This window comes from Erinaceus europaeus, chromosome 4 (genome assembly GCF_950295315.1).
Source record: "Erinaceus europaeus chromosome 4, mEriEur2.1, whole genome shotgun sequence".
Classification (NCBI taxonomy): Eukaryota; Metazoa; Chordata; class Mammalia; order Eulipotyphla; family Erinaceidae; genus Erinaceus; species Erinaceus europaeus.
In genome coordinates, this window is record NC_080165.1 from 30,082,753 (window position 1) to 30,110,516 (window position 27,764).

Sequence of the window (27,764 nt, forward strand, 5' to 3'; positions counted from 1 at the left end):
CAGATTATTAGAGGGAAACTTGTAGTTAAAACAGAGCAGGTGGCTGGGGAGATAGCATAATGGTTATGAGAATAATTTTCAAGTCTGAGACTCTGGTTCAGTCTATAGCACCAGCATTTGCCAGAGCTGATCAGTACTCTTGTTTACTTTTCTTTCTCTTCCTCCTCCTCTCTTTCTCTTTCTCTTTCTCTTTCTCTTCCTCTTCCTCTTCCTCTTCCTCTTCTCTTCCTCTTTCTCTTTCTCTTTCTCTTTCTTTCTCTCCCTTTCTTTCCCTCCATGTGTGTCTCTCTCTTTCCCTCTGTGTGTGTCTCTTTCTCTCCCTCTGTATCTGTATCTCTCTTTTATCAGAAGTAAGTAAACAATATAAAAAGAGCATATATTTATTTTATCACCTTTAAATCCATCTTTTATAGCTGCAGAGTCTATTTGACTATTGTACTCTCAAAAGATAGAGACATATCCATAGAATGATAATAAATTAATAAAGCAAAGCTTAATTCCTGTTTTAACATAATTTATCCAAATATATGCAATCTGGGGCACTTCTCAGAAACTCAGTTTGAATTTAAATAAGCAGTCATGTTATTTCCTCTGACATATCTTATTTTTCCTATATGACAGTTGCTTCTGTTTGCTTTACTGCTGAAAACAAAATTGTTCTATTCTATCAATTATAGAAAAAATAACTTGTGACTTTTCATCTTTAATATGTGGACTAAAAACCTTTTTTCAAGTGATCTTTTGTGAGTATATATTTATGTGGGTACTTAAGTTTTCCTATGTTAGTGAGTTTATTTTGCAAAATTACAGTGATTACTTTGATTTATTAGTACTTTCAGTGTGAGTCCACATGCCCTTCTTTGAATATTTATTTAGAAATATTCTCAATCATCAACTTTCAAAATCAGAAAATTAAAAAAACATAATAAAGGAATTAAGTAATCTGTTTTTTTTTTTTTTTTTTTTGACTCCAGGGTTATCACTGGGGCTTGGTGCCTACATTATGAATCCACTGCTTCTGGTGACCATGTTTTCTTTTTTACTAGGGGCCAGGTGGTGGATAGGACAGAGAAAAATTGAGAAGGGAGGGGAAGATAGAGAGGGGATGAGAAAGAAGACTGCATACCGGCCTCACTGCCTGTGAAGTGACCACCCCCCCAGGCAGATGGGGAGCTGGGGACTAGAACCAGGAACCTCACACAGGTCCTAACGCTTCCTACTATGTGCGCTTAACCCAGTGTGCCATTGCCAGACCACCAAAAATCTGGAATTTTTATGATGGGTTAGTTATAAATATCATTAATGTTATAATGTAATTGTTATAATAGTAGCCAGGTCTTATTGATAATTTGCTAATCATATCAGATTTTTTCACTTGAATTTTCAAACCTGCATGGTAAATACTATATTAAACCTGTTTTCCAAACAAGATCTGAATGATGATATTAATTCTTTATATTTCAGTAATGATTTCATCCTGCAACACTGTTTATCTACATTAGTGGGCAACTTCAGAACTGATAAATGGTTTGTGTAAAGTAACACAATCTGTAGCTAACCGCTGGTTTTAGGATTCAGTTTTAGGATTCAGTTCATTTGGATTTATTCATTTCTTGAATAAGGCCTTTAACCTTAAAGGTCTTCAGGATTAAATGTGTATTTAAAATAGCTATAGGAGTTCGTTTATCTCTGTGTAGTATAATCCACGACCACTGAATTCACGTGATAATCTGAGGAGGGGCGTCTCCTCAATAGCACTGTCAGTGAGTGAAAACAACAGGAGGTGGGAACAAAGGAGACAGGGTTCTCAAGATAAGGGCTTAATTTTGACCAGGACACAAGTTCAGAGTCTCTGCTTTTCCTTCTTCACTTACACATTTAGGATAATCATGCAAAGGAACTTTTAAGACCTCAACCCTCTTCCAAAATGATTTTACGTGATTCTTAAAAGCAGCTGTGTTGTGTGATGGGAAGTAAAAGTGAAAAGGGCAAGTTTTTGAAAAGTCAGTTTAAGCCTTTTCTAAGAATTGACTTGTGAAGCATATAGTAACAACAACAATTAAAATGAATATATAAATGAAATTAATAAAACAGTTCCATTGACAATATCACTAGAGAGGGAAAAAACTGCAAAATTTAATCTTTGGAAACTAAAATGTTATCGAAGGAAATTTGTAAAACCCCAAATAAATGGAAAGGTATCATTTTGTTCATGAATTTGAGAATGTAACATTATTAAGGCAGCAGTATTCTCCAGATGGATCTATAGAATCATAATTGCAATAAAAATCCTAGGAGCCTGGAAATAGTTTAGCAGATAGAGCACATGCCTTACTGTGTGTGAGCCCCTAGACTGGACTCCTTTACTGCATAATAGCACCAATGACTGCACCAAAGGGAACTCCTTGGCTGGTGAAAGCAGTGCCTTTATCTTTCTCCTTCTCTCATCTCTCTCTGTCTTCTCCTCCCTCCCTCCCTGCCTTTCTCTCCCTCTCCCCCCCTTTCTCTCTCTCTTTCTTTCTTCCTTTATTGCTTTCTTTCTTTTTCTTCTCTGAGGATACAGAATAAAAAAGATTGAACTGGGGAGTCTGTTTAGTAATGCCTTACTTGTGCAAGACCTTAGGTTCATTCCCCAGTGCCTCATTTACTATACAAAAAACTTAGTTGGCTTTTAAAAACAATAAGCTGACCCTAAAATTTCATATGGAGGCTTTTCTTTGTTTGTGTTGCCTCTGTAGCTTTGCCATTCTAGGCTGACTTTTTTTTAGATAAAGAAGAGACACGGAGGTGGACAGGCACAAAGCACTGAAAGCTTCCTCCGGTGTGGGAGGGGTCAAGCGCAGACCTGGGTTAAGCATTTGATAAAGGAGGCACACTGCTCAGGTGAGCTTTTGCTGGTCCTAAAATTCACATGGGAATTCAGGAAATTGAGAAAAATTTAAAAAAAAGAAAATCTTTACAAAGGACAAAGTTGGAAAACTGACACTTATTTTAAAACTTACCACAGGGGCTGGGCACGGCACACCAGGTTGAGCTCATATATTAGGAAGCTCAAGGACCTACACAAGGATTCCCGGTTCCAGCCCCTGGTCCCACCTGCTTGGGGAACACTTCACAAGCACTGACTCAGGCCTACAAGTGCCTTCCTCTCTCCCTTTCTGTCTTCCCTTCCCCTCTTAGTTTCTCTCTATCCTGTTCGAAAAAATGGCCATAATTCATAGTGCAGGCACCGAGCATCCAGTGATAACCCTGAAGGCAAAAAAAAAAAAAAAAATACCACAAAGCTATTGTTATTAAAAATGTGTGATACTAGGGGCCAGGCGGTGGCACACCGGGTTACGTGCACATGGCGCAAAGCGCAAGTATGGTTTGAACTGTACTGGTTTGAACCCCCGGCTCCCCACCTGCAAGGGAATCACTTCACAGCACAGGCAGTGAAGCAGGTGTCTTTCTCTCCCCCTCTCTGTCTTCCCCTCCTTTCTCCATTTCTCTGTCCCATCTAACAACAAGGACAGGAATAACAGCAATAATAACAACAAAATGGAAAAAATGGCTGCCAGGAGCAGTGGATTCGAAGTGCAGGCACGGAACCCCAGTGATAACCCTAGAGCCAAAAAAAAAGAAAGAAAGAAAGAAAGAAAGAAAGAAAGAAAGAAAGAAAGAAAGAAAGAAAGAAAGGGAAACAAGTGTGATGGTATGATAAGGTTAGCTAAATAGATTAGAGTTGAAAGTCAGAAATAAGCTCACATTTATAGTGAATTGTTTTTTTTTTTTTTTTAACAAAAGGGGCTAATGCAGTTCACAGGGGGAGAGAATAATCTTTTCAAAAAGTTGTACTAGTAAACTAGATGCAGATCTGATGCAAATGATTAAATTGGACCCTTTAATAACATCATATAAAAATAAATCAAAGTCCTAAAAGTATGACCAGAATCCATTTAATTCACTAAAAACAGAAAATCTTCATGGCTTTGGGTTAGATAAAACATTCTTGTATATGACGTACTAGGGTCTGAAGAGATAGCCTACCTGGGTAGAGTCACTGAGGATCATGTGGAAATGCCATGGTCTTGGGGGGAAAACTTCGATTGTGTTGGTGGTAGTGGCGTTAATGGTGTATGTGTTTTTCTTCTCTGAAAAATTCATTCATCTATGAATGTTAAAATTGTATCTGTTGGAGACTGGGGGAAGGCAATCGTACATCATCATAATGAATTGAAATTCATCAAACTTTTTTTTTATTTTTTACTTGTGCTTAATAGTGGGTGATAAGATTAATAGTGAATCAGAGCACTAAACAATGTTTAGTTCCATACAACATCCATCAGCAACGTTCTGTGGCCCAACCATCCCACCTCTCAAAGATAAAAATGTTCTCAATTTTACTGGCCACACAGCCCTGTGGATATACTAAAAACAATGAATTCTACATTTTAAGTGATTGAATTTAGTGGTATATAAAGTATGCCTCAATAAAACTGTATAAATAATAACAACATTGATTAAACCTTTACTTACAATTTTCAAATAAATTTGACTAATAATTCAAGGCAACTTTTAGATCCAGATAACAAAGTTTCCATAGTTCCTATCAGGCCATTCTAAGCCCTGGTTAGGGGAGAGCCTGAGTTTGTGTAGTCATACAGACTCCAGAACTAGATCTATTAAAAAAAAAAAAAAGGTTAATTTAAATAGTTTCTTTGGAATCTCAAGTTTCTTCATTCACAAATTGGAAGTAGTAAATTCTTAGTATGTGGGTTGCTCTAAAAATTAAGTGAGTTGATGCATCTAAAATGTTTCACACTCCTAAAAGCAATCACAATCATTAGAAGTGTACTTTGTGGTTATTTTGGAGGTACAGTAAGGGTTTAAAGAGAAAGGCTTGTAACCTGTGGAGGTAACTCAGCAGGTAGAATATATACCTTGAATGTATGAGGAACATGTAACTTGGATATGTTTGTCCATCTTTCCCTCTCTGTGTGATAAGATTAGGGACTTCAACTTCATAATGGATACCCAATTCAATGCTCACTTGGCAGGTGCTTAGTTAATACTGATTGAAAAAATAAACAGTAAATGCAGGGCATAAATAGATCACATATGTTCACATGCTTCTAGTGAATTTCTTAACATTAGCTAACTAGTAAATAGAATGACCTGCACTACTTTGTTAGGAACTTCCTCTAATGATTTGTTATCACTGGTGTATATAATTGTCTCTAGGGTGGTAGTATCGTGCTAACCATAATATAGAAAAATTTACATTAAGAATTCTAAATTTAGTTTTGAACTTAATTTTGTTTCAAGTCAATAGAAAAGAGAAGTTTGATAGCTGGTAATAGATTTATAAGGACTTGTCTAATGTTCATTTTGAAATGTTATTTTTCTTTTTTTTTTAAATTTTTTATTTAAGAAAGGATTAATGAACAAAACCATAAGGTAGGAGGGGTACAACTCCACACAATTCCCACCACCCAATCTCCATAACCCACCCCCTCCCATGATAGCTTTCCCATTCTCTAGCCCTCTGGGAGCATGGACCCAAGGTCATTGAGGGTTGCAGAAGGTAGAAGGTCTGGCTTCTGTAATTGCTTCCCCGCTGAACATGGGCATTGACTGGTCGGTCCATACTCCCAGTCTGCCTCTCTCTTTCCCTAGTAAGGTGTGTCTCTGGGGAAGCTGAGCTCCAGGTGGGGTCTTCAATCCAGGGAAGCCTGGCCAGCATCCTGGTGGCATCTGGAACCATTTCCAGATGTGGCCGGAGCTCAGCCGCTAGCAGCTTCTCAGTCCACCATCTTCCTGCAGTCCCCCTGAAATGTTATTTTTCTAAAAGATCTATGTGACTTATAAATTGGTATGGCAAATTAGTGCTTTGGATTTCTTTTTTTTTATTTTTAAATGTTTTATTATATTTATTTATTAATTGGATACAGCCAGCCAGAAATTGAGAGGGGAGAGACAGAGAGGGAGAGAGATAGAGGGACACCTATAGTATTGCTTTACCACTTGAGAAACTTTCCCCATGTAGGTAGGGACGGAAGGCTGGAACCCAGGTTTTTGCACACTGCAATATGTGCACTCAACCAGGTGTGCCACCACCCAGCCTCTGGATTTCTTATATTCTTACTACTTGTACTCTGTGAACTACTCAGAGAAATCAGAAATTTGAATTTCTCTGCAAGTTCCATTGTATTGTTGTCTAATTATATGACATTAGTTTAAATACCCAAGTCTGTGTGGTAAGTGAATGTAGTATATGTTTGAACTTGCTCTAGGCTATATTCTTGCCAAATTTTAGAAAACCTATTTAGAAAAATTCCCCTTATTCTTGTGCCAGTCTTTTTAGATGCCAGAAGCTTTCGTCATAACATCCACCTCCCTACCTCATCTGCAAGAGAACAAAGCAGAGCTATTGAAATTTGATAAGTCATGATAGTGATCTACCTAAACTATATGAGACTATTACTGACTAGCCCTTATATATATCCTTTCCTTAAGAATTAAGCATGGCATGGTCTACCTTAAATAGGTAAAAGGGGCTTGGATAAAATTTAGTCTCAAAAATGACTTTTAATGTTGTCTTTCTTTGTGATCTATTTTATCTTTGCCCCAGGGTTCTCACTGGGGCTTAATGTCTACATACTGCTACCACTTACAGTGGCCATGTTTCCTCTTTCATATCATATGTGTATATATATATATATATATGGTCAGAAACAAAGACAGAGTGGGAAAGGGTGGAATAGACATAGAGTATGCCCCTCCTTGTAGTGGGGGTGGGGTGGGGCATGCACCTGGGATTTTATTCAATTTATGACTTCTTCCATCTAATTATGTCAAAATGATTGGTAAGAATTTGGTAGCCCATTTGTGCAGATGACATTCAAATGAAATTGCAAGTTGGGATTATAGAAAAACACTGTACAGAGAAACTTTTAACTTGGAAGTGCCATAACTGATAATTGGTTTGCTATGCAGGTTGCTAAATAAGTGTGATAATTTATTGGCATTCCACATATAATTCTGGGCTGATTTTTTTTAATTAGTTGTATCTTGTTAGCTAAGCAATTCTTCCCATGAACCCCCCCCCCCGCTTTATTAATAGAAATATATGATGTTTATGTTCTTTAAAGATTCAGGGTGGTCTTAGATGTCTGTCTTCCTTTCTGGCATTTCCCTTTATACAACCCTTTTGAATTTTCTGTTTAAAAACTGGCATTCCGATAGCTTTTCTTTGGCCTCATGCCTAGGTCACATATTGCAGCAGCAAATTAGGAATGTTAAGACATCCCCCAAAGAAAAATGTTTGTTATGAGAGTAGAGTTGATGTGACACTTGGAATTAGACCTTCTTAACTTGTCTAAATGACAGTTAATGATCTTTTTTTCTTCTTTCTTTTATTATTATTGTAAAGGGGAGGGAGGGTACAGTGAAAGAAATGCCCAGAGGCTGAAAATGGGTTTGGTTCATGAAACTGTTAAGTGTCAAGTATACTCTTCTGATAATACATGTTTTGTCTCTTTTTAGGAGCTAATTTTGTTACTCGGAAAATTAGCCGGTCAGTAGCTAAGATTTACCTTGGACAACTGGAATGTTTCAGTTTGGGGAATCTAGATGCCAAACGAGATTGGGGCCATGCCAAGGACTATGTAGAGGTAGGAACTGATTCATATTCCTAAATGTTCTTAAAAATACCTGTATCAATTGGTGTTTGAAATGCCAGGCCTTTAGAGGAAAAGCATGACCTAGAAGTGTTGGCATATAAAATACTGCTAATGCCAATGTACTTAAATTCAGACTACTTCCAATTTAAAGCTTAGTGGTTCCATAGAGCATGTGGATTGCACTGAACGACATTTGAATATCTTTCAGAAATGTTCTTTTAATTTAAAATGAAGGTGTTAGTGGTTTGGATGAAGAGTGAAAAAAATATTTGGATGACATTCTTCTTTGCTCTTTAAAATTTCTTTCTCCTCCCTATTTTTTTTTTTTTTGCACAGTCTCCCTCCTGCCTGTCGAATACAGGTATAAAACCTTTGTTGTCATAAAGCATTAATTTGCAGACCTTTAAAAAAAAAATGCCAGCTGATTTCAATCTGTATAATCAGAGAACTTCTAATTTATATTATTCTACTAAGTGACTTTTTTTTCTGTTTTTTTTTTTTTTCTAAGTGACTCTTAAGGTTAATATTCCTATGGTACTTGTGGATTTTCTGCTAAGTATCCATCAAACTTCTTTTAAAAATATTTTGTTTATTTATTTATTGGGTAGAGAGAAATCAAGAAGAAAGGGAGAGGTAAGGAGGAAGAGAGAAAGACACCTGTAGCACTGCTCCACGGCTTGTGAGGCTTTTCCTATGCGGATGGGGACAGGGGCTTGAAACCTGGCTCTTGCCTGTGTTCTTTATCTGGCGCACCATTGTGTTCCTCTCCCCAGCAGACTTGTTAAAAGTGTGATTTTCACATACTGTTAAGTGGACAGAGATATTAATAGTGAAGCTATTGCTGAGTAATAGTTTTTTTTCCCCCTTCATTTTAAGTTTTTCTTAGCTAGAAACAGGGAGGCAGAAAGAACTTGAAAGAGACCATGGCACTGAAGCTTCCATCAATGTGGTAGGGCTCAGCTCAGACCTGGGTTGTGTATGTGGCAAAGCAGCATCTAAGTGACTTATTTTGCTGGTACAATACTAGATAATTTAAAGGAAATTTCAGATTTTCCCTCTTGGACCTATAGGTACATCAAGATATATAGACATAGATAAACACATTGTGTGATTTTTTTTTCAAACAAATGATTACAGTTCACTTTGCTCTGACTAATACGATTTTAAATATTCTAGCTCTGTGATTAGACACAAATGAGCATGTTAGTGACATTGTCTTTTTCCCTTTAAGTTCCTTGTCCTTGTCTAGGTGCTTACAGATTTCCTGTGCTCAGGAGACTATTTCTGTCCTTAATGATTTCTCTCTGGGAAACCGGATCTGGCTTCCTTATTCATTGATGTGATTTAAAAAGAATCTTGCACCCTTTCAAAATGTTAACATAGTTAGCTATTATCTTTAATATTATTTTATTACTTTAATATTATTAATATTATTTTAGTATTATTATTTTTACCTATAATAACTAAAAATATTTTATATTACAATAACCCATATTGTTTAACTATGTACAAAAAAATTCTGATTTTAAATTATCAAGACCTGTATCATTTACATGTTCTCCTAAGCTATAATTACAAAAATAAAAATAAATTTTATTGCAGTAGTACATGAATATATAGTTAGTTACATTAAAATATCTTTTATATAACACTTTCAGAAATTGTGAGAGGAAGGGGATGTTAGCAGAAACAAAAACTTTTTGTTTAACTATGTGGCTATAACTACTTAAAAATATGAGGCACATTTTGTGAAAGTAAGTACATTGTTTTTTTCAATACAATTATTTGACATAGAGCCTTCTAGATAGCTGCATAATTTAAATCAAAAAGGCTTTTATAGGTATCTCTCTTTATCCAAACTAGATTTCTCAAAATTCAGGAAAGAAGTAAATGTGATTTCATTCTATCTTGCTGGAGTTTTTTCACAGTGCTAAAAATGAAATGTTTATTGGAGCTCAGAAGTAGATTATAATAGTGAGGAAAACAATATGTCAAAACAGTTATGCTTATTCCTGGCTTTACTTATTCTTTATGTGTCCGTTTTTTCCATAGATCTGAAATAACTATGCATAAACTTTTGACTGGCGAAAAAGATGTTTTAAAAATAGATACAAAAAGCCCAGTGTCAATGGATGAAAGTATAAGTAACAAGAAAATCTTTTGTGAGCTCAATGGACTTAAATGGCTTGCCATTTTCTCACTCTGAAAATTCCCACAACCAGAAATCCATATCCCGTTCCCTCCCTTGATAGCTTTCCTATTCTTTAACCGTCTGGGAATATGGACCCAGGGCCATTATGGGGTGCAGAAGATGGAAGGTCTGGCTTCTCTAATTGCTTCCCCGCTGAACATGGGCGTTGGCAGGTCGATCCATATTCCCAGCCTGTCTCTCTCTTTCCCTAGGGCGGCAGGGATCTGAGGAGGTGGGGCTCCAGGACACACTGGTACAGCCGTCTGCCCATGGAAGTCAGGTTGACATCATGGTAGCATCTGGAGCCTGGTGGCTGAAAAAAAGTTAAAATATAAAGAGAAAAAATTGCTGAATAGTCATGAACCTAAAGGCAAAAATACTGCAGATGATTTAGGATCTCTGTTTTGGTAAAAGGCAGTAGGTCTATTTTAGGTATATTCCAAGGGGCCCATGACTTGACTAGTTTTTGCCTGAGCCTGACATCTGATATGCAGGTGGACCCAAGGTATTGTCTGGAGAGATGGTGTCATAGTTGGAAAAAGTATTAGAAAGCTGAATCAGAGAAGAGAGTAGCTCCTAAATATGGGGAAAGTATATAAATATTGTTAACTGTAAACCCCATCAATCTGATCTGGGGCCCATAGTCAGCACAGGAGGAGCCTATGTAACCTCTGCATCCCTTTTGGTCTGAACTCGCATTCTGTGGTCAAGGCTAGGAACATTCCAGGCTACACTAATTTCAGGACCCATCTTCTTTGGGTGGTAGGTAGAGTATGTTGTCCAACCTCCCTTTAGAGAATGGACCAGTCCTTACCACTGTTGATCCACATTGAGGGCAAGGTACCATAGGTGCCCATAAAGGGGTCTGTTATTTTGTTCCTGATGAAGATGGCCAGTGACAGTGGCAAGAGGGATCTATTAGAGGTTTAGGCCCATCATGTCTGTGTGGGAATCCCTGACTAGGGCCCCAGATGAGGGGTGGCCTGGTAGTGATGAAAGAGTCATCATGTATGCCAGTCTTTTGTCCTTATTCAGCTTTTGTAGTCCTTACTTTGACAAGGTAAGCTTTGGAGTGAATGAGGGAAGTTTAATAGCAAATAGGTGAGGAGGGTATCTACGTCTAAGTGGAAACTATTTGATTAGGTACTTTATGGTGTCTTTTTAGGTCTTCCTACTTGTTTGCTGCATTTATCGTCTCACTGCAAATTATTGTGCACTTCTGCTTTTTTAAAAATATTTATTCCCTTTTGTTGCCCTTTTTTGTAGTTATTATTGTTGTTATTGATGTCATCGTTGTTGGATAGGACAGAGAGAAATGGAAAAAGGAGGGGAAGACAGAGAGGGGGAGAGAAAGATAGACACTTGTAGACCTGCTTCACTGAACGCTTGTAAAGCGACTCCTCTGCAAGTGGGGAATCAGGGGCTCGAACCAGGATACTTAACACTGGTCCTTGTGCTTTGCACTACCTGTGTTTGACATGCTGCGCTACTGCCCGACTTTCTCACTTTCCCCAAACTTATAGATACATGTGTACATATGCCCTATCTCATGGGCCTCGGTCTATCTAGGTTTTGAGGTTTTGTTAAGAAGTGCACCACCCGAAAATGGAATTAAGGGGTCCTATGAGCTAGGAAAGGTCTCACCAGAGTAATGAAGCTGAAGGGTTGACATTTCAAACCTGATGTCTCTAGTCACAGTCTGAAGTGAAACATGCTGAGGTGTGGTACTGGCTGCATTGATTAGGTTGGGATCATCAGATGCATTATCAATTGGTACGAATTAAGAAAAGCCTACAGGAAAGTGAGCCCCATCCTAGGAGAATTATGGGCTTTATAGAGAAAGAGGAAGGTTCCTGCTGACTTAGGCTTTAAGAAGGCAATAGGTAGTTATTGTTATAACCAAATTTAGTAAAAGGGTTTACAAATGTTTTAACCTTGCTCTCCTTTCATGAAAAATAAGATTAACATCTACAGTATGAGTTGGGAAATGGTGCCATATATTTAAATAAATTAATGATAACCATGATCTAAATCTGAGATTTTTCCAGGAATCAATCAAATAATAATAATAATAATTGTTTTAAAAATAATAATTGTTTTATTATGAGGTTTAACTCCCAACAGTTGACTTGAAGAATATGTTCTTGAGTAATTCTGCTGGTCCATTGGCAATTCAAGGGACATGAAAATAGGAAAGAAATTTTTGCAATTTATCCAAATTTTATTATCATATGCTTAGCATACCTTTTCTTCTTTCTTGTTGGTAAGGAGCACATATTATTAATAAAATGTTACTTTTAGAAATAGACTCCCTGTACTGGAAACTTTACTGAGGACATTGTACACATTATTCTGTATCATTCATACAATACTCCTAAAAGGTAGAAAGTATGTCCTAATTTTTTTTTTTTTTTTGGATGAAGAAATTGAGAGATACTCCACTGCCATATTTACCCAAAGTAATGGGCAGAATGAGGCCATAACTGTGGCCCAGGCCATTAACGAAATATAAAAATTAATATTTGAAGTACAGATCTGGGAAGTGGTGCCACATGTTTGGAAGTGGTGCCACATGTTTAAGTTCATTAGATACCAAAATAGATGCCAAAATTCATACTCATCACCATTAATTTGTATTCAAGTTAGGACAACTAAGAGCATTAGTAGTGTTCTGGATACATTTTCATTTTTCAATAAATTAAGCTTCTCTCCTATTCTATTCCTGTCATGATAGAGGAAGAGAAATATCTATATGATAATCTGGCCAGTCTGGGGGTATGGACTGACCTTCCAAAGCCCAAATCCAGCAGAAAAGCAATTAACAGAAGCCATAACTCCTACCTTCTGCACCCCAAAAACAAATTTGATCCATACTTCCGGTGGGGGAGAAGTGATGAGAGGAAGAGGGTAAGAGGGTTCTAAACCATCAGGTCCCAGAGAGAGAGGGCAAAAAGGGGAGAGATATTTGGATGTAGTAATAGGGTTATGTGTGGCTTGGAGGGGAAGAAAGGATTGGACCTGGAAGGAAAAGGGGGCAATTATATACAAATGTAGACAGGTAGTTGTAGAGATGACATTCCGTGTCTGCAAACTTGGGAGAACTGTGGTGGTTTGCAATGGAGGGACTTGGGATTCAGAACTCTGGTGTTGGGAATGGTATAGAATTACACCCCTGTTGACATGTAGTTTTGTAAATCAGTACTGAATCTCTAATACAAAAATTTTTAAATGAAAATAAATGTATGTTTAAAAAAAAGAAGCAGAAGGAGAGCATCATGATGATAGCTTGGCTGAAATAACTGTTAGACCTCCTAAACCTACTTTACTGACTGTGTTAAGACTCAAAGGGTGTGTTTGAGGAAAATGGTGTCCATCACTCTCTGCCCTTTGCTTCCTTCCATATGAGTTTCTTCTTCATTACAGCCTTTAACTTTCAATTTATAGTAGAGACCTGGTGAAAGCCTACTGTGAGGAAAGTAGATCGCTGACAGAACTGAGAGAGCTGAACACTGTAGTTCATTCTTTCTTCCTTATCTGTCTGCTGCTAGCATTTTGCATTGTCTTAATCCATTAACATCTGGAAGGAAAAGGTAATCACTTAAACTTTGAGATTTTTGTTCTATTTAGTTTACTTTACTTGATAGGACAGAGATATATTGAGAGGGGAAGGGGAGATAGAGAGTAAAGAAAGACACTTGCAGCTTGCTTCACACTTGTGAAGCTTCCCCACTGCAGGTTGGGACTGGGACCTTGAACCCAGGTTCTTGCACATTATAACATGTGCACTGCCCAGCCCCAACTTTCTGTGATTTGTTAAAGGAAAATTTGCTTGATACAATATCATCAATAATATATATGAATGGTTTGTTGTATCTGTGTTATCTAAAATGAACTTAACAGAAATGTAGGAAGTCATAGTTACCTTGTGTCCTTTTGGTCAGCTCTTAAATTGGTTTGAGATGAGAAACTGTAAGAAATCTTATTGAAATTGTTGTTTGAGTGAATACTGCCCATCTATTCCTTCTGGAGTTATTATTCACCAAGTTCTCATCTACAGTTAAACCTGAGGGTGGGATCAGCTGTAGACCTTCTTCTCAGATTTTAAAAGGATAAAATTGAGCACCTGACTTTAAATTAGAGAATGAGCTCCCAGAAAATGCTTGTAAGCATTTATATATGGAGGGAGTAGATCAAATGAATAAAGAATAGAGCTATATATGCAGTTGGTGCTTGTGGAAAGGAATTATGAAACTGTGTAAATTCATTTGCCTTCTAATAGGGAGCAATTAACCACATTAAGGAGGAGCGTGTACTCCACCCTTTGCTCACACCTACTGATGCTAAGTGTCATTAAACCCTGTGGATTGAGCACCTGAGAAAGCCGCGCTTCCATTTCCAAGAATCAAAGTCTTAGCACTTCTTTTTACATTTAGATTATTATGACATTCATTCACTCATATTGCCAGTGTGCCAGGAAGTTCCTTGAGTTAGCTCCTTGTACCCTATTGGGTAGGCCATACTCTGTCCATTGGCTCCTCTGTTTCATAGGCCACATTTAGCAACCTTTCATGTTGTGCTTCTCTTCTTTCAAGGTTTCTCCCACTTTATATCCGCTTCCACCCCCAAAATGAAAACTGGCTACTTAAGTTTAATAACAGTAGTATTCATGAGATATGGATGTCATAGCCTCATAACAAATGGTATCACCTAAAGTTAGTGATTTTTGCCAATAGACAAATTATGTCTGTGTATGCATATATATGCATTTTTATTATTCAGTGCTTTGCTTTTTATACTAAGGAATGTTGAAAGAACAAGAAGTATAATAAGTATTTCTTTCTGTTATTTGCATGTGTTTTATGTCCATAGACATATATGATTTATCTTTCTCCCTTAATCATCCTCTTCCCCTCTTTCTCTCCCTCTTTCTATCTCCCATCCTCCCAAGCTAAATATCAACTTAATTTCCATTTTAAAAGTGCTAATTGAGTTTATCCTGCTTATCTGTGCATTATTATTTGAAACCACTTACCAAAATTGTGTGTTTTCTCCCCACAAAAATCTGGCTCTTGGCCCTACTCTACCTTTTTCAGACCCTTGAGTGTTCCTTTCTCTGAGGAACCCAGCTCCAGATTCTCAGATTGACTGGAGAGAGCCTCTAAATATGAACTTGTGTGAATTTTGCCTTTATATTCAAAGTCACACAACAAAAAAACAGTAAAAATAAAACATTTTCCCAATAGAGTCTTCGCAAAAGCAAACACAATATTTTACTTTACGGTAGGAAATCCTTTTGTTTCTTCTCTACCATAGGACCATAGAAATTACGTCATAAAGTTACCCCCTCTTCTTTCTTCTAAGAAGTTTTATCCCCTTTGTGGGTATTTGGGTCATTTACAATTTGTAAGTCTGTAGTTTCTTTTTCTACTTGTTGACTTTAGTGTAGCTGAGATAACTGTTGGCTTAGTTGAGCAATTTTGTCTGAACTTGAGGCAAAACATTATGATAGAGAGCTTGGTCTGTTTTAGTGGGTCCTCCCAGGACTATGATTGTGAAACAAGACTTTCCACCTTCTGCACTCCATAATGATCCTGAGTCCATACTCCCAGAGGAATAAAGAAAAGGGAAGCTATCAGGGGAGGGGATCAGATCTGGAGCTCTGGGGGTGTGCATTGTATGGAAATGTACCCCTCTTATCCTACAGTCTTGTTCATATTTCCCATTTTATAAATAAAAATTTTTTAAAGTATCCTACTTATCCTGTTGGCACCAAATTTGTGTCATGCAAGCAAGCTAAGTATATTCCAGATAGATGACCTTAGGGTACTTTAAGATTCTTTTCATTTTGATCAAGAAAAGAATAGGCTTAGCTTTCATTAAGCCCAGTTGATCCACATGTACAAATTTACAGAAGCAGAATTAAAGACAAATTTGAGAACTCTTTTGCAGACCTGTCTTTACACTTGATTTAAGACTCACTTGGTCGCTATTAGTAAAACACTTGGTGAAAGACCAGAAATTGCCCCACTACATCTCAGTTACATAAAATATTTGAAATCACTTTTACTATTTATTTTCTCACATTAGAAAGAGAATAGCTGGGCTTAAATCTTTACTGCCTATTACTTGTTATAGAATCTAAGTAAATTGAGGTCTCTGGGCATAAAAATCACCCCTTTGTAAAGGTAAGCAGTGGATATGAAGTAACTAGTTTTCTTATGTGATCTTTAAAAGTAGTTCTGTGAAGCCAGAACCAGAATTTTGTTCTTCTTTAATGTCCTTCATCATGCCTCCCATTACCCTGAAATAGAAAGATGCCCAATAAGTACTTGAATGGAAATGGAATCTATTTCTTTCTGAAATTTATAAAAATGGATATATATATATATATATATATATATATATATATATGAAGTATGTCTAATTCTTCTTACTATTAGAAAATTGATTTCTATACTTAGTAGTCCCCATAAATATGATTGATCTTAACACATTTAACTTTTAGTTTTGATTGACTTATCTGATTCCAGAAAAATCTTTTCAAGCAATTTTCTCTCTTGTTGCATGCAGACCATAAAGGAAACTGAATAGTGCCCATATGTTCTCACACTGGTAAGTTTCCCAGTTCTCTCTAGATTGTATTATTCTTAGACATTACCCCAATGTTTAAGAGAAGTCTTTCTCAGTAGATGGGAAAGAATAGAAAGAAAGAAGATACATTGTCCTTATTTACAAAACAAAAAATCTAAATTTCATCAAAGTAGCTTTCAGTTAAAAGAATATATCTTGACATGACTGATATATTAAAATATCAGGACTCATCCAGAGTCCTCTTTATTTGTGTGAGAGTCATTGTATCTCTTTCCAGCTTTCAAGAGACTTCTTGGATAGAGGATTCTTCTACACGTGATTTCCAACAAATTTGGTTGCTTTAAAGTATTTCCACTCTTCCATTTCTTCCCTTCTTTCTGTTCAGTTAACCAGCCTACAACCTTAACCCACACTAAGAGCAGGTCCCTTTTTTTTTTTTGAAGTAACAGTCTTTGTTTTAAAATTGACAACAAAGTTTGAAGACTCTCATACTGAGTTATTTGATAGTAGCTTGTAGAAATTTATGCAGTCTGAAGACAAGAGAAGCATCCTACAGTATCTTCCTGGGTTCTGAGTGTGTAATTTCATATCCTCCCTTTGCCAAACAATGGCCACATGTTTAGAGCAGATCTCAGTTCCCAGGTCTGTCCTCCAGCTTGAGTCACTAAGCCAGTGGTGCATCAGCCCTAGGGCTCTATGGTGTGTGGGTGCTTGGGTGGAGCCTGGGGGAGGTAAGTTGCATTCCTGGAAGGTTACTACTATGACCTTGCCTCCTAGCCATTCTGTAACCACTGCCACACAATTCAAATACTCATGCAGGGTGGGGCAGCTGCCCCTCCCTCCTCTTCTTAGCCAGTGAGAAACCAGAATCCCAGGAGGCTCCATGGTTTCATATGGTTTTTTTTTTTTTTTTTCTTATTATTGTGTCTCCTTTAGGTCAAGAATTACTTGCTGATTTTCACTGGATCTTGAATTTCAAGTTCAAAAACAAAATACCAAGGGCCTCCACCAGACCTTTTTTTTAAAAAAAAAAAAACCTGAAATTTATCCTCTTGTGTTTGTGTAGCACTTTATCATTTGCATCTTTGAATTTGACTCTCCCAACATGTCTCAGACAATGGAAAGGGGAACAGGAATCATTATTTCCATTTTCCATATGAAAAGACTGACTTTGAAAGGAATAGGCTTGCCTTAAAGTCCCTACCATTTGCTGAGCTGTGGGTAGCCTGGTCCCACTGACTCTTCAGAGGAGACATTAATTCTTAGTGTATCTAGTCATTTTTCTGAAATTTTAAAGACATCCCCACCCTCTGAACACACAACACTTTGAAGGCTGCCCATCTGACACATCCTCTGTATCACTGGAAATCACAATCAAGCACTTTACAACTGATGGGCCTGCACCTCTATTCATTTTGTGACAAAAATAAAGACTAATAAGAGAAGTTGAGGGTGGAGGGTAGATAGCATAATGGTTATGCAAACAGACTCTCATTTCTGAGGCTCCAAAGTCCCAAATTCAATCCCCCCGCACCACCATAAGCCAGAGTTGAACAGTGCTCTGGTTAAAAAAAAAAAAAGAGAGAGAGAAGTTGAATTAAAAAGCTGTAAAACATTTGAAGCAGCACATGTTTAAAGGACAGGGCACATATTCTAAACAGGAGACTTCCTCTGCAGCAAGTATTAATAGTTGTACAATGATATAATTTGCAAAGAATATCAGCTCTGGACAGGAAATACAGGTTTAACAGAAATCATTTTGCTTGATCCTTATCTTTAAAAAAAAAAAAAAAGACCAAAATAAGTTTGAAAAAGTGGCTCAGGTGGTTTAAATTCCATTTCCTTTTGTCAGTGGCTGCTGAAAGCTTCATTGTAGTGAACTATCTGCTTGAGCCTTTGGGAAACCAAAGCATCATTGACTGGCTCTGCCAAGTGAGTCATCTATTAAAAATTATCCCTAATGAATTACCGGTTTGCTTGTTTAATTGTGCATGATATAGACCTCTGGGATGTTCGCAGTCTAGTGGGCTCAATGAATTAGATTGGCTTAGTTAAGCATTTCAGTAGGATCTTTCCTAATGCTGACATTCTCCCCCACTCGTTTCTCCCATTTCTCTCTCTGCCTTTCGTTTCCTTTTCTTTTTTTTTAATTTTCATTTATAAAAAGGAAACACTGACAAAAACCATAGGATAAGAGGGGGGTACAACTCCACACAATTCCCACCACCAGAATGTATTCCATCCCCTCCCCTGATAGCTTCCCTATTTTTTTTTTTAAATTTTTATTTATATAAAGGAAATACTGACAAAAAACATAGGATAAGAGGGTTACAACTACACCACCAGAACTCCATATCCCATTCTCTCTCCTGATAGCTTTCCTATTCTTTATCCCTCTGGGAGTATGGAATGAGGGTCATTATGGGGTGCAGAAGGTGGAAGGTCTGGCTTCTGTAATTGCTTCCCCACTGAACGTGGGCATTGGCAGTTCAATTCATACTCCCAGCCTGTCTCTCTTTCCCTAATGTGGCAGGGTTCTGGGGAAGCAGGACTCCAGGACACATTGTTGGGGTCCTCTGTCTAGAGAAGTCTGGTTGGCATCATGTTAGCATCTGGAACCTGGTGGCCTGGGAAAAAAAGTTAACAAATTGTTGACTAATCATGAACTTAAAGGCCGGAACAGTTCAGATGAAGATTGGGGGGGGGGGGTGTCTCTGTTTTGTAGATAGCTAGTAGTCCTATTTTAATTATATTCCAATATATCTTTCCTACTCTTTATCCCTCTGGGAGTATGGACCCAGGGTCACTATGGGGTACAGAAGGTGGAAGGTCTGGCTTCTGTAATTGCTTCACTGCTGAACATAGGTGTTGGCAGGTTGATCTATACTCCCAGTTTCTCTCTCTCTTTCCCTAGTGGGGCAGGGCTCTGGGGAAGTAGGGTTCCAGGACACATTGGTCTGCTCAGAGAAGTCTGTTTGGTATCATGGTAACATTTAGAACCTGGTAGCTGAAAAAAGAGTTAACATATAAAGCCAAATGAATTGTTGACTAATCATAAACCTGAAAGCTTGTATATTGCAGATGAAGATTTTTGGGGGGGGGGTCTCCGTTTTGTAGATAGCTGGTAGGCCTATTAGTTATATTCCTAAGGGCCCATGACTGTAATAGTTTTTTTTTCTCTGAGCCTGGCATCTGATATGTAGATGGATCCAAAATATTGTTGGAGAGATGATGTCATGGCTGGAAAAAGGGCTAGAAAGCTGGATCAGGGAAGAGAGTAGCTCCCAAATATGGCAAAGATATATAAATATTGTTGACTGTAAACCCCATTGTTATGATCTGAGGCCTATATTCAGCCAGGAGCCTTTGTAACCTCTGTATCCCTATAGATCTGAGCTTGCATTTTGAGGTGATGAGTAGGAACTTTCTAAGCTACCCCAATTTCCCTCAGGTGATAGAGTAAATGTACTCAATGTTCCATCCTTCAGAGGATGGAACATTCTTCACCATTGTTGTTCCACATTGAGGGAAAGGTCCCATAGGGGGCCACAAAAGGGTCTATTGTGTTGTTCCTGATGGAGATGACCAGAAACAATGGAGAGAAGGATCTATTTGAGGTCTAGGCCCATCATATCTGTTTGGGAATCTCAGGATGGGGTGACTAAAGAGTCATCATTAAAGTATGCCAATCTCTTGCCCTTATTCAGCTTTTGCAGTCCTTACTTTGATAAGGTTAGTTTTGGAGTGATTGGGGGAAGAGTAACAGGAAATAGGTGAGGAGGGTATCTAAGTCCAAGTAGAAACTATTTTACTGGGCACTTTATGGTGTCTTTTTAGGTCTTTCTACTTGCTTGCTGCATATACTGACTCACTGGAGACTATTGTGCACTTTTGCTTTCAGGTATATATTTTGCCCTAATTTATGGACGCATGTACATATTCCCTATCTTATGGGACCTGGTCAATATCTAGGTTTTGGGACCTTGCTAAGAAATGCACCACCTGAAATGGAGTTTGAGAGTCCTGTTAGAATGGAAAGGTCTCACCCAAGAAATAAGGCTGAAGGGTTGATATTCCACACCTGATGTCGCTGGACACAGTCCAAAGTGAAGCATGCCGAGGTGGTATGTGTTGTATTGGTTAGGTTGGGATCAGCAGATGCAATATCATTTGCTATGAATTGAAAGAAGCCTGCAGGAAAGTGAGCCCCACCCTAGAGGTTCCAGGACAGGGGAAAATATAGGCTTTATAGAAGAAGCAGAAGGTTCCTGCTGTCTTAGGGTTTAAGAAGGCAATAGATAGTTAATACTATAATCAAATTATTTGGCAATTGGGTAAACTTTGAAAATCCCACTGTTAGAAATGCGGTATCCATGACATCACCATAATTTATGTCCTTTGACATTATTTATATATAGCTGTGTCTTATAAAGGCACACCACTGGTTGCTTCTGTTATCCTTGGTCTAAGCTTTTAGAAGAGTCAACATTTCAAAGAACAAGTCATTATTAGAAATGTATTAACAATTTGAGACCACTGTTAAAATTAAATCTGATTACACATTTGAAGTCTTAAGTGCTTAGACTGAAGGAACATATACTCAACCTATGGTCTGTGTATTAAAAGGTTTGAGACTTTCAGTTTTTTCCATCTCATATTAATTAAATAGTGATTTATGAGACTACAAGTTAATAGAAGTGTACATCAACACCATTCCCACCACCAAAGGACTGTCTGGCTCCCTGCCACCCCCAAGTGAAGCTGAACATGTACTCTCACCCTCCTCCCAAAGATTTTTACTTTGGTACCTTACTCAAAAATCTGCTTTGAGTTTCCCTTTCTGTTCTTCTCTCTCAACTTCTGTTTATGAGTAGGATCATCCCATACTCATTTTTGTCTTTCTGACTTATCTCACTTAGCATAATTCTTTCTAGCTCCTTACAAGATGGGTCAAAGAAGGTGGATTCATTGTTCTTTATAGGTGCATAGTATTCTACTGTGTAAGTATACCACAGCTTTCTCAGCCACTGATTTGTTGTTGGGCACCTGGTTTGCTTCCAGGTTTTAGCTATTATGAATTGTGCTGCTGTGAACACTGGTGTGCACATGTCTTTTTGGTTGGGTGTTATGGTGTCCTTGAGCTATATCCCTAGGAGAGGAATTACTGGGTCATATGGAAGGTCCATGTCTAGCCTTGTGATACTGCTCTCCACAAAGATTCCAGAAAACACCTAGAATCACCAAAACAATCTTGAAGAAAAGAAACAGAAATGGAGGCATCACACTCCCAGATCTCAAACTATATTATAAGGTACTGGAACAAAAATAGGTACACAGACCAGTGGAACAGAATGGAATGCCTTTCCTTTTCTATCTCCTGTCCTTACTCTTTTCTCCTTCCTGCACTCCTCCTTTCTCTGGTCTCCTCCCTCTTTCTCCCAGGTGCTGGGAGGCTGGGCCCTTATCACAAACTCTTCAAAGCTTTTTCTGCTGCTTTTCACAACCCTCCCTCCCTCTTCTTTTTCTTCTTTTTGTCAACTCTAGGCCTTCACCACTCCTGGCTGACTTTTATGTACAATAATGAGATGAAGAGACAGAGGAAGGAAGGAAAGGAGGGAGGGAGGGAGGGAGAGAGAGAGAGATGTTGTTGTGCGCGGGCCGCAGAGAAGAGAGAGAGGAGGGGTCCGGAGCGAAGAGGAAACACAAATCTTTATTTGCGCTGGCACCTCAGAGTTGGGTGCTAGAGAAGCAGGTTGGGCCACGTGGAGGTAGCGAAAATGGCCGCCTCACCCAGTAACCTTTCCTGCGTCTGAACACTGGAGTGAAGCGCTGGCAAGAGAGCGAGGTGCGGAAGAAGAAAGGCTTTTATAGGAGCAGCTTTCACGAGAATGGGAAGGGGGAGGAGTGAATATAGCACTCCAGGATAGGATAATAACTCTCGTGAGAATGGGAGGGGGAAGGAGTAACCAAAGCACTTCAAATATCGTGGGGATATAGACAATGCCCTGAGGGCACAACATGGCTGAACAGGCACTCCAAGAATGTCCCAACTCTCATGGGAACTAGCAGTAGCCTGAGGGGACAACATGGCAGATGTGACTGCATCGCACAATTTCCCAGCATCTCCCCTTTCCTTTTATCTAATGCCCATGGCAACAATGTGTAAAGTCTATGAACTACTCAGGGTCAGTCTATGAAAAACCAGCAATGTGAAGGGAAGGAAGCTGCTGTAAAATTGTAAAGTGTCCAAAGGGTATATCAGCAAGTCCGATAGAAGTCTCAGTCCAACGTAGGCAACTAGGGGGAGAAATGGCAGGGGATGAAATGCTGCATGAGGAAGGTCAGCCTCTGGAATACTGCTTTTCTGTAGATTGTGAGCTGGAACCGCCAAAACGTGACAGGCAAAGCAGAAGCAGGAAAGGCAGACAGGCAGTAAAAAAGTTCTGTCCTTGGAGTCTGTGAATCAGGTTCTTCAGATCGAGTCAGGTGACATCTAGGGTTCTGGGGGGGTGTGCCACTGTAGTTGTGCCATCTAATGGGTGATGTCAGGGTGTGCAGGGGTCCAGAAGGTTTTTAACAGGATTCCTGTGGAAGAAACACAAACAATCTGCTTCTCGTGGTTAGCAGGGCATCTGATTTGAATGCTTTATAGAAAAAGAGGTTTGGTGCCTTAGCCAACTGAGTATTGGGGGATGTATCTTTCCTATTCATTTATTATTATATATTCATGGGGAAAAAAGAACTTATCTTTTAACAAAGACTCTAAGGTGTAGGGAAGCGGGAACTATCTTATCCCTTTTTTTTTGTTATCTTGCCTTTTGTTGCCCTAGTTGTTTTATTGTTGTAATTATATTGTTGTTATTGCTGATATTGTGGTTGTTGGATAGAACAGAGAGAAATGGAAAGAAGAGGGGAAGACAGGGGGAGAGAAAGACACCTGTAGACCTGCTTCACCGCCCGTGAAGTGATTCCCCTAGAGGTGAGGTGCCGGGGGCTCAAACTGGGATCCTCAAGCCAGTTCTTGCACTTAGCACCACCTGCGCTAAACCCGCTGCGCCATCACCTGATTCCCAGGAACTATCTTTTAACATAAACTCTATTGCCATGCCAATAGCAACCTTGAGGGCACATGTGGCTCCCCACATGTCCCCCTGTCTTATATCATGTTTTGATGTTTGGTAGACTTTGTTTTATGGCAGGGTGGACTGTGCCTGTCTTAGGTTGGGGATCAGCCTTCCGTCTTACCCATCATTGGAACACCTGGTCATTTTTGCCCAGTAGTACCAGGTGCCCTGTCTTAGGTTGACTGGATAGCACTAGTTTCCTCTTACCCGTCATTGGCTAGCCAGCCCTCTACATGGTGGACGTTCTGATGGAGGGGGGAAAATCCTCCACAGCAACTCAATATTCTGTCATGTCCAGCCTATGATAGTGAGTTTGTATAGGTTGCATCTTTATGGCATCAATCTGTTGCCGCAAAAAGGCCATGCACTTGTTAAGAATTATAGGACCGTAGTCTGGGAGGTGTCGCAGTGGATAAGGCGTTAGACTCTCAAGCGTGAGGTCCCAAGTTTGATCCCTGGCAGCACATGTACCAGAAAGATATCCGGTTCTTTCTCTTTCCTCCTCTCTTTCTCATTAATAAATAAATTAAAATGTTGGAAAAAAAGAATTATAGGACCTAGTGTGAGCAGAAGAAGTAAAACAAGCTAGGGTCCCACAACTAAGGGTATACAGGTAAGGAAGGGGGAATGTATCCATTGGTATGAAGAGGTGGGATCATATCTTAAGTCTAAGGGAAGCAGTCAGTGGATGTGATGTCCAGGGGAACAGCCATTTGTCTTTGTGGGTAGTAAAGGATGTCCGTGGCATGGGTGATGTTATAAAGGGAAACATCTTTAAATTGTTGGCTGACAAACGCAGGCCTATGGTGGCAAGACAAGATATACCAGTTAAGTGTACAAGAATATGTGAATGTTGTTAATTCACATAGGTTGGATATGGAGGAACTTCTTACAGTTTAATACCTTACCATATGAACAGATGATTCCTCATATGAAGGCTTGATAGCCATAATCACTTACTTGTGAAAAAAAATAAAACTTGTAACAAGTTAGAGGTTTACTATAATTGACTTTGGACTATAAACAGACTCAGGTTACTTAGAGAGTTAACGCATGTTATTGACAATGGTTTTAACATTTAGAGTACTCTGAGCAGATGGGTCATACGAAAAATTTTGGTCATTCCACACACTCACAAAACACAACTTGCCAGTCATAACGTAAGACATTCAGGGAAGGGGTAGGAGAGAGGGCTCTGTGAGCCAACTTTTGTAGGTTCTGCCATGTCATATTATGGATCCTGGGATGTATCCTGCGGTTAGTCCTCTTGTATTTCTTGTTCTTCAGGGATAACAGTGCCATCATGAGGGTATTGTCAGACATGGCGGGCAGGAACCCAGACAGGTTTAAAGTAATTATGTGGGAAAATGCATGCAAAACCTCTTCCCATGGTCAATAGAGGGTCAGGCCCTTTCCAAATTTTATCAAGTAGGTCTTTCCATTTGACCTTAATAGATGGGAGAGTAGATGGTGTTTGCCAGTGAAGAATAATAGGATGTAAGTCCGAGTTATTGTAAATATTAAAGAGATTTAACGTAGTTAAGGCTTTTGCTAGCTGGATATTGGGGGGTACATTCCTCCTTTATCTTTATTTAATTGAGCCTTAAGGTTTTGATGGGCCCTCTCGACAATGCCTTGTCCCTGTGGATTATAGGGAATGCCTGTGGTATGAGTAATGTTCCAGAGGGAACAAAAATCTTTAAATTGTTTGCTGGTAAACGCATGTCCATTGTCAGTTTTTAGTTGAAGAGGTAATCCCATCACAACAAAACAGGAGAGCATATGGCTTATGAGCTTTTTAGAGCTTTCTCCTGTCTGAGCTGTTGCCCACATAAATTTAGAAAAGGTATCAATTGAGACAAACACATATTGTTGTTTGCCAAAGTTTGGTATGTGGGTGACATCAATTTGCCAAATAGCATTAGGTTTTAAGCCTCGGGGGTTAACACCAAGAGTCTGAATAGCAGGTGTTTTTATGAGACTTGCACAGGAAGAGCATGTAGCTAGGATATGTTTTAATTGTGGTAACGGAACATCAGGAAATCGAGCTTGAAGGCCTTTAAGATTAACATGGGTTAGGGAATGAAAGTCAGCAGGATCAGAGACAGAGACTAGGAGAGCTCCTATGTCGGCAAGGTGGTCAGCTGCAGCATTCCCTTCAGACAGGGCACCAGTAAAAGGGCTGTGGGAACGAAGGTGCTGAATATATAGTGGTTGGGTTCGAGAAGAGAGCATAGAGGCGATTTGAATCAAAAGAGGGGAAAGTGGGTTGTCATCAGTTTTCACATAGGAATGAGCAAGCCATGGAAATAAGTTAACAGTATACATACTGTCAGAAAAAAGGTTGAAGGATTCTGGTACAGCTTTTAATGCAAGGAAAACAGCATAAAGTTCTTTGTACTGAGGGGAATTCTCAGGAAGCTCAGTAAAGAGAGGTTTAGGGGGTTGTTTGTCCGGGTAATATATAAGGGCAGCAGCTCCCTTTTTTCCACCATCAGTGAAGACTGTAGGAGCAGAAGGAATGGGATCTCGAGAGAAAAGTTTAGGTGCTAGTAGAGGCAAAAGAGGTAAAGAACCTATTGATTTATTAGAAGGAAAATGGTTATCTATTTGCCCTGGAAACCCCACGAAGCTTATGGCAAAGCGGGAATGATGGCGTATAAGCCACTCTGTATCTGTGAGAGAAAAGGGCAGAATAATTAAATCTGGTTCTTTCCCTAAGACCTGCACAGACCTATTTCTCCCTTGGCGAACCATGAATGCTAACGCGTCTATCTCAGTGAGGAGTCTTGGAGCTCCGCCTACTGGCATGTGAAGCCACTCGAGAACCCCATGGTTCTGCCAAAATGCCCCTACTACTGTGGAGGTGGAGTTAAAGATTAGAAGGTTTACTGGAGAGGAGGGGGAGAATCGAACAAGGTGCATGTCCTGGAGGGCCTGGTTAACCCTTTCCAGTGCCAAGGAGGCCTCGAGAGTTAACTTATGTTTTGAGGAGGGCTGTTTATTTCCTTTTAACAGGTCAAACAGTGGTTGGAGGCAGCTTGTAGGCAGATAGAGATACTGCCTAAGCCAATTTAAATTTCCTAGAAACCTTTGTAAAGAAGCAAGAGTAAGGTTAGAAGGAAAGGTGACATTAGGTTTTAAGGGACAAATTTGCATTAAAGAAATCTCTGAACCTAAGAAAGATATTGGAGGAATTAGCTGTATCTTCTCAGTAGCTACATTAAGGCCACTTTTCTTTAATGCAGGAATGAGAAAATCACGTAAGGCACAGAGGTCTGTATCTGATTTTCCCCATATTAATACGTCATCCATGTAATGAAAAACATTAAGGCCCTTATGGATATATGGAAAAAGGGCAGATTTAACAGCCTCTTGATAAATTGTAGGACTATTGGCCATGCCCTGGGTCAGCACTACCCATTCAAATCTATCGGCAGGGCTGGCGTTATTAATAGAAGGAACAGAGAAGGCAAAACGTTTACAATCTTGCGGATGCAAGGGAATAGAGAAAAAACAATCTTGTATATCAATAGCTATGATTGGAATTCCTGTGGGAATTGCAGAAGCAAGAGGCAAACCCCTTTGGGGGGAGCCCCAGACCTGCATGGTTTTATTAACTGCATGGAGATCTTGGAGGAGGCACCATTTTCCCGAGCACTTTTTAATCACAAAGACAGGAGTATTCCATGGGCTTCGAGAATGGCGAATGTGTCCCAAGGACAACTGCTCTCGGACGAGCTCTTTTAAAATTTCTAGTTTATCCCTAGGTAAAGGCCACTGTTCCACCCAGACAGACTCATTATAAAGCCAGCTTAAGCGGGGTGTTTGGCTACGAACAGTGGCATTTAGTATTGGGGGTGCTGATTAGACCTGGTCTCGTGGGAACGAGTGTTATGCTTTGCAGAGGCATCTGTGGATATCCTAACATCAAGACATTCCAGAATATCCCTGCCCAGTAGGTTGGTGCTAATATCAGCTACCAAAGGGCAGAAGTGTCCGGTAGAACCTTCCGGGTCTTCCCACATGAGCGAGTCTCATGTGCGAAATGATTCGGTCACCCCTCCTACTCCATGTATACTGGGTCCAGGGATAAGTTCCCAATCTTGGGGAACCTCTTCTTGCCTTAAAATCGTCTTTGCTGCCCCCATGTCAATCAAAAATTTAAAAGGAATATTGCCAATCTTTACTGTC

General features: G+C 39.2%; 1 protein-coding gene across 1 annotated transcript in view; it reads left to right on the forward strand.

The window, feature by feature from the left end:
- Nucleotides 1-27,764, forward strand: part of GMDS (GDP-mannose 4,6-dehydratase) — a 655,177-nt gene that overhangs the window by 258,566 nt on the left and 368,847 nt on the right. Inside the window, exon 7 of the mRNA XM_060190785.1 lies at nt 7,528-7,655. Within this exon, the coding sequence (XP_060046768.1) occupies nt 7,528-7,655 (128 nt within the window). The remainder of the gene's footprint in view (nt 1-7,527; nt 7,656-27,764) is intronic.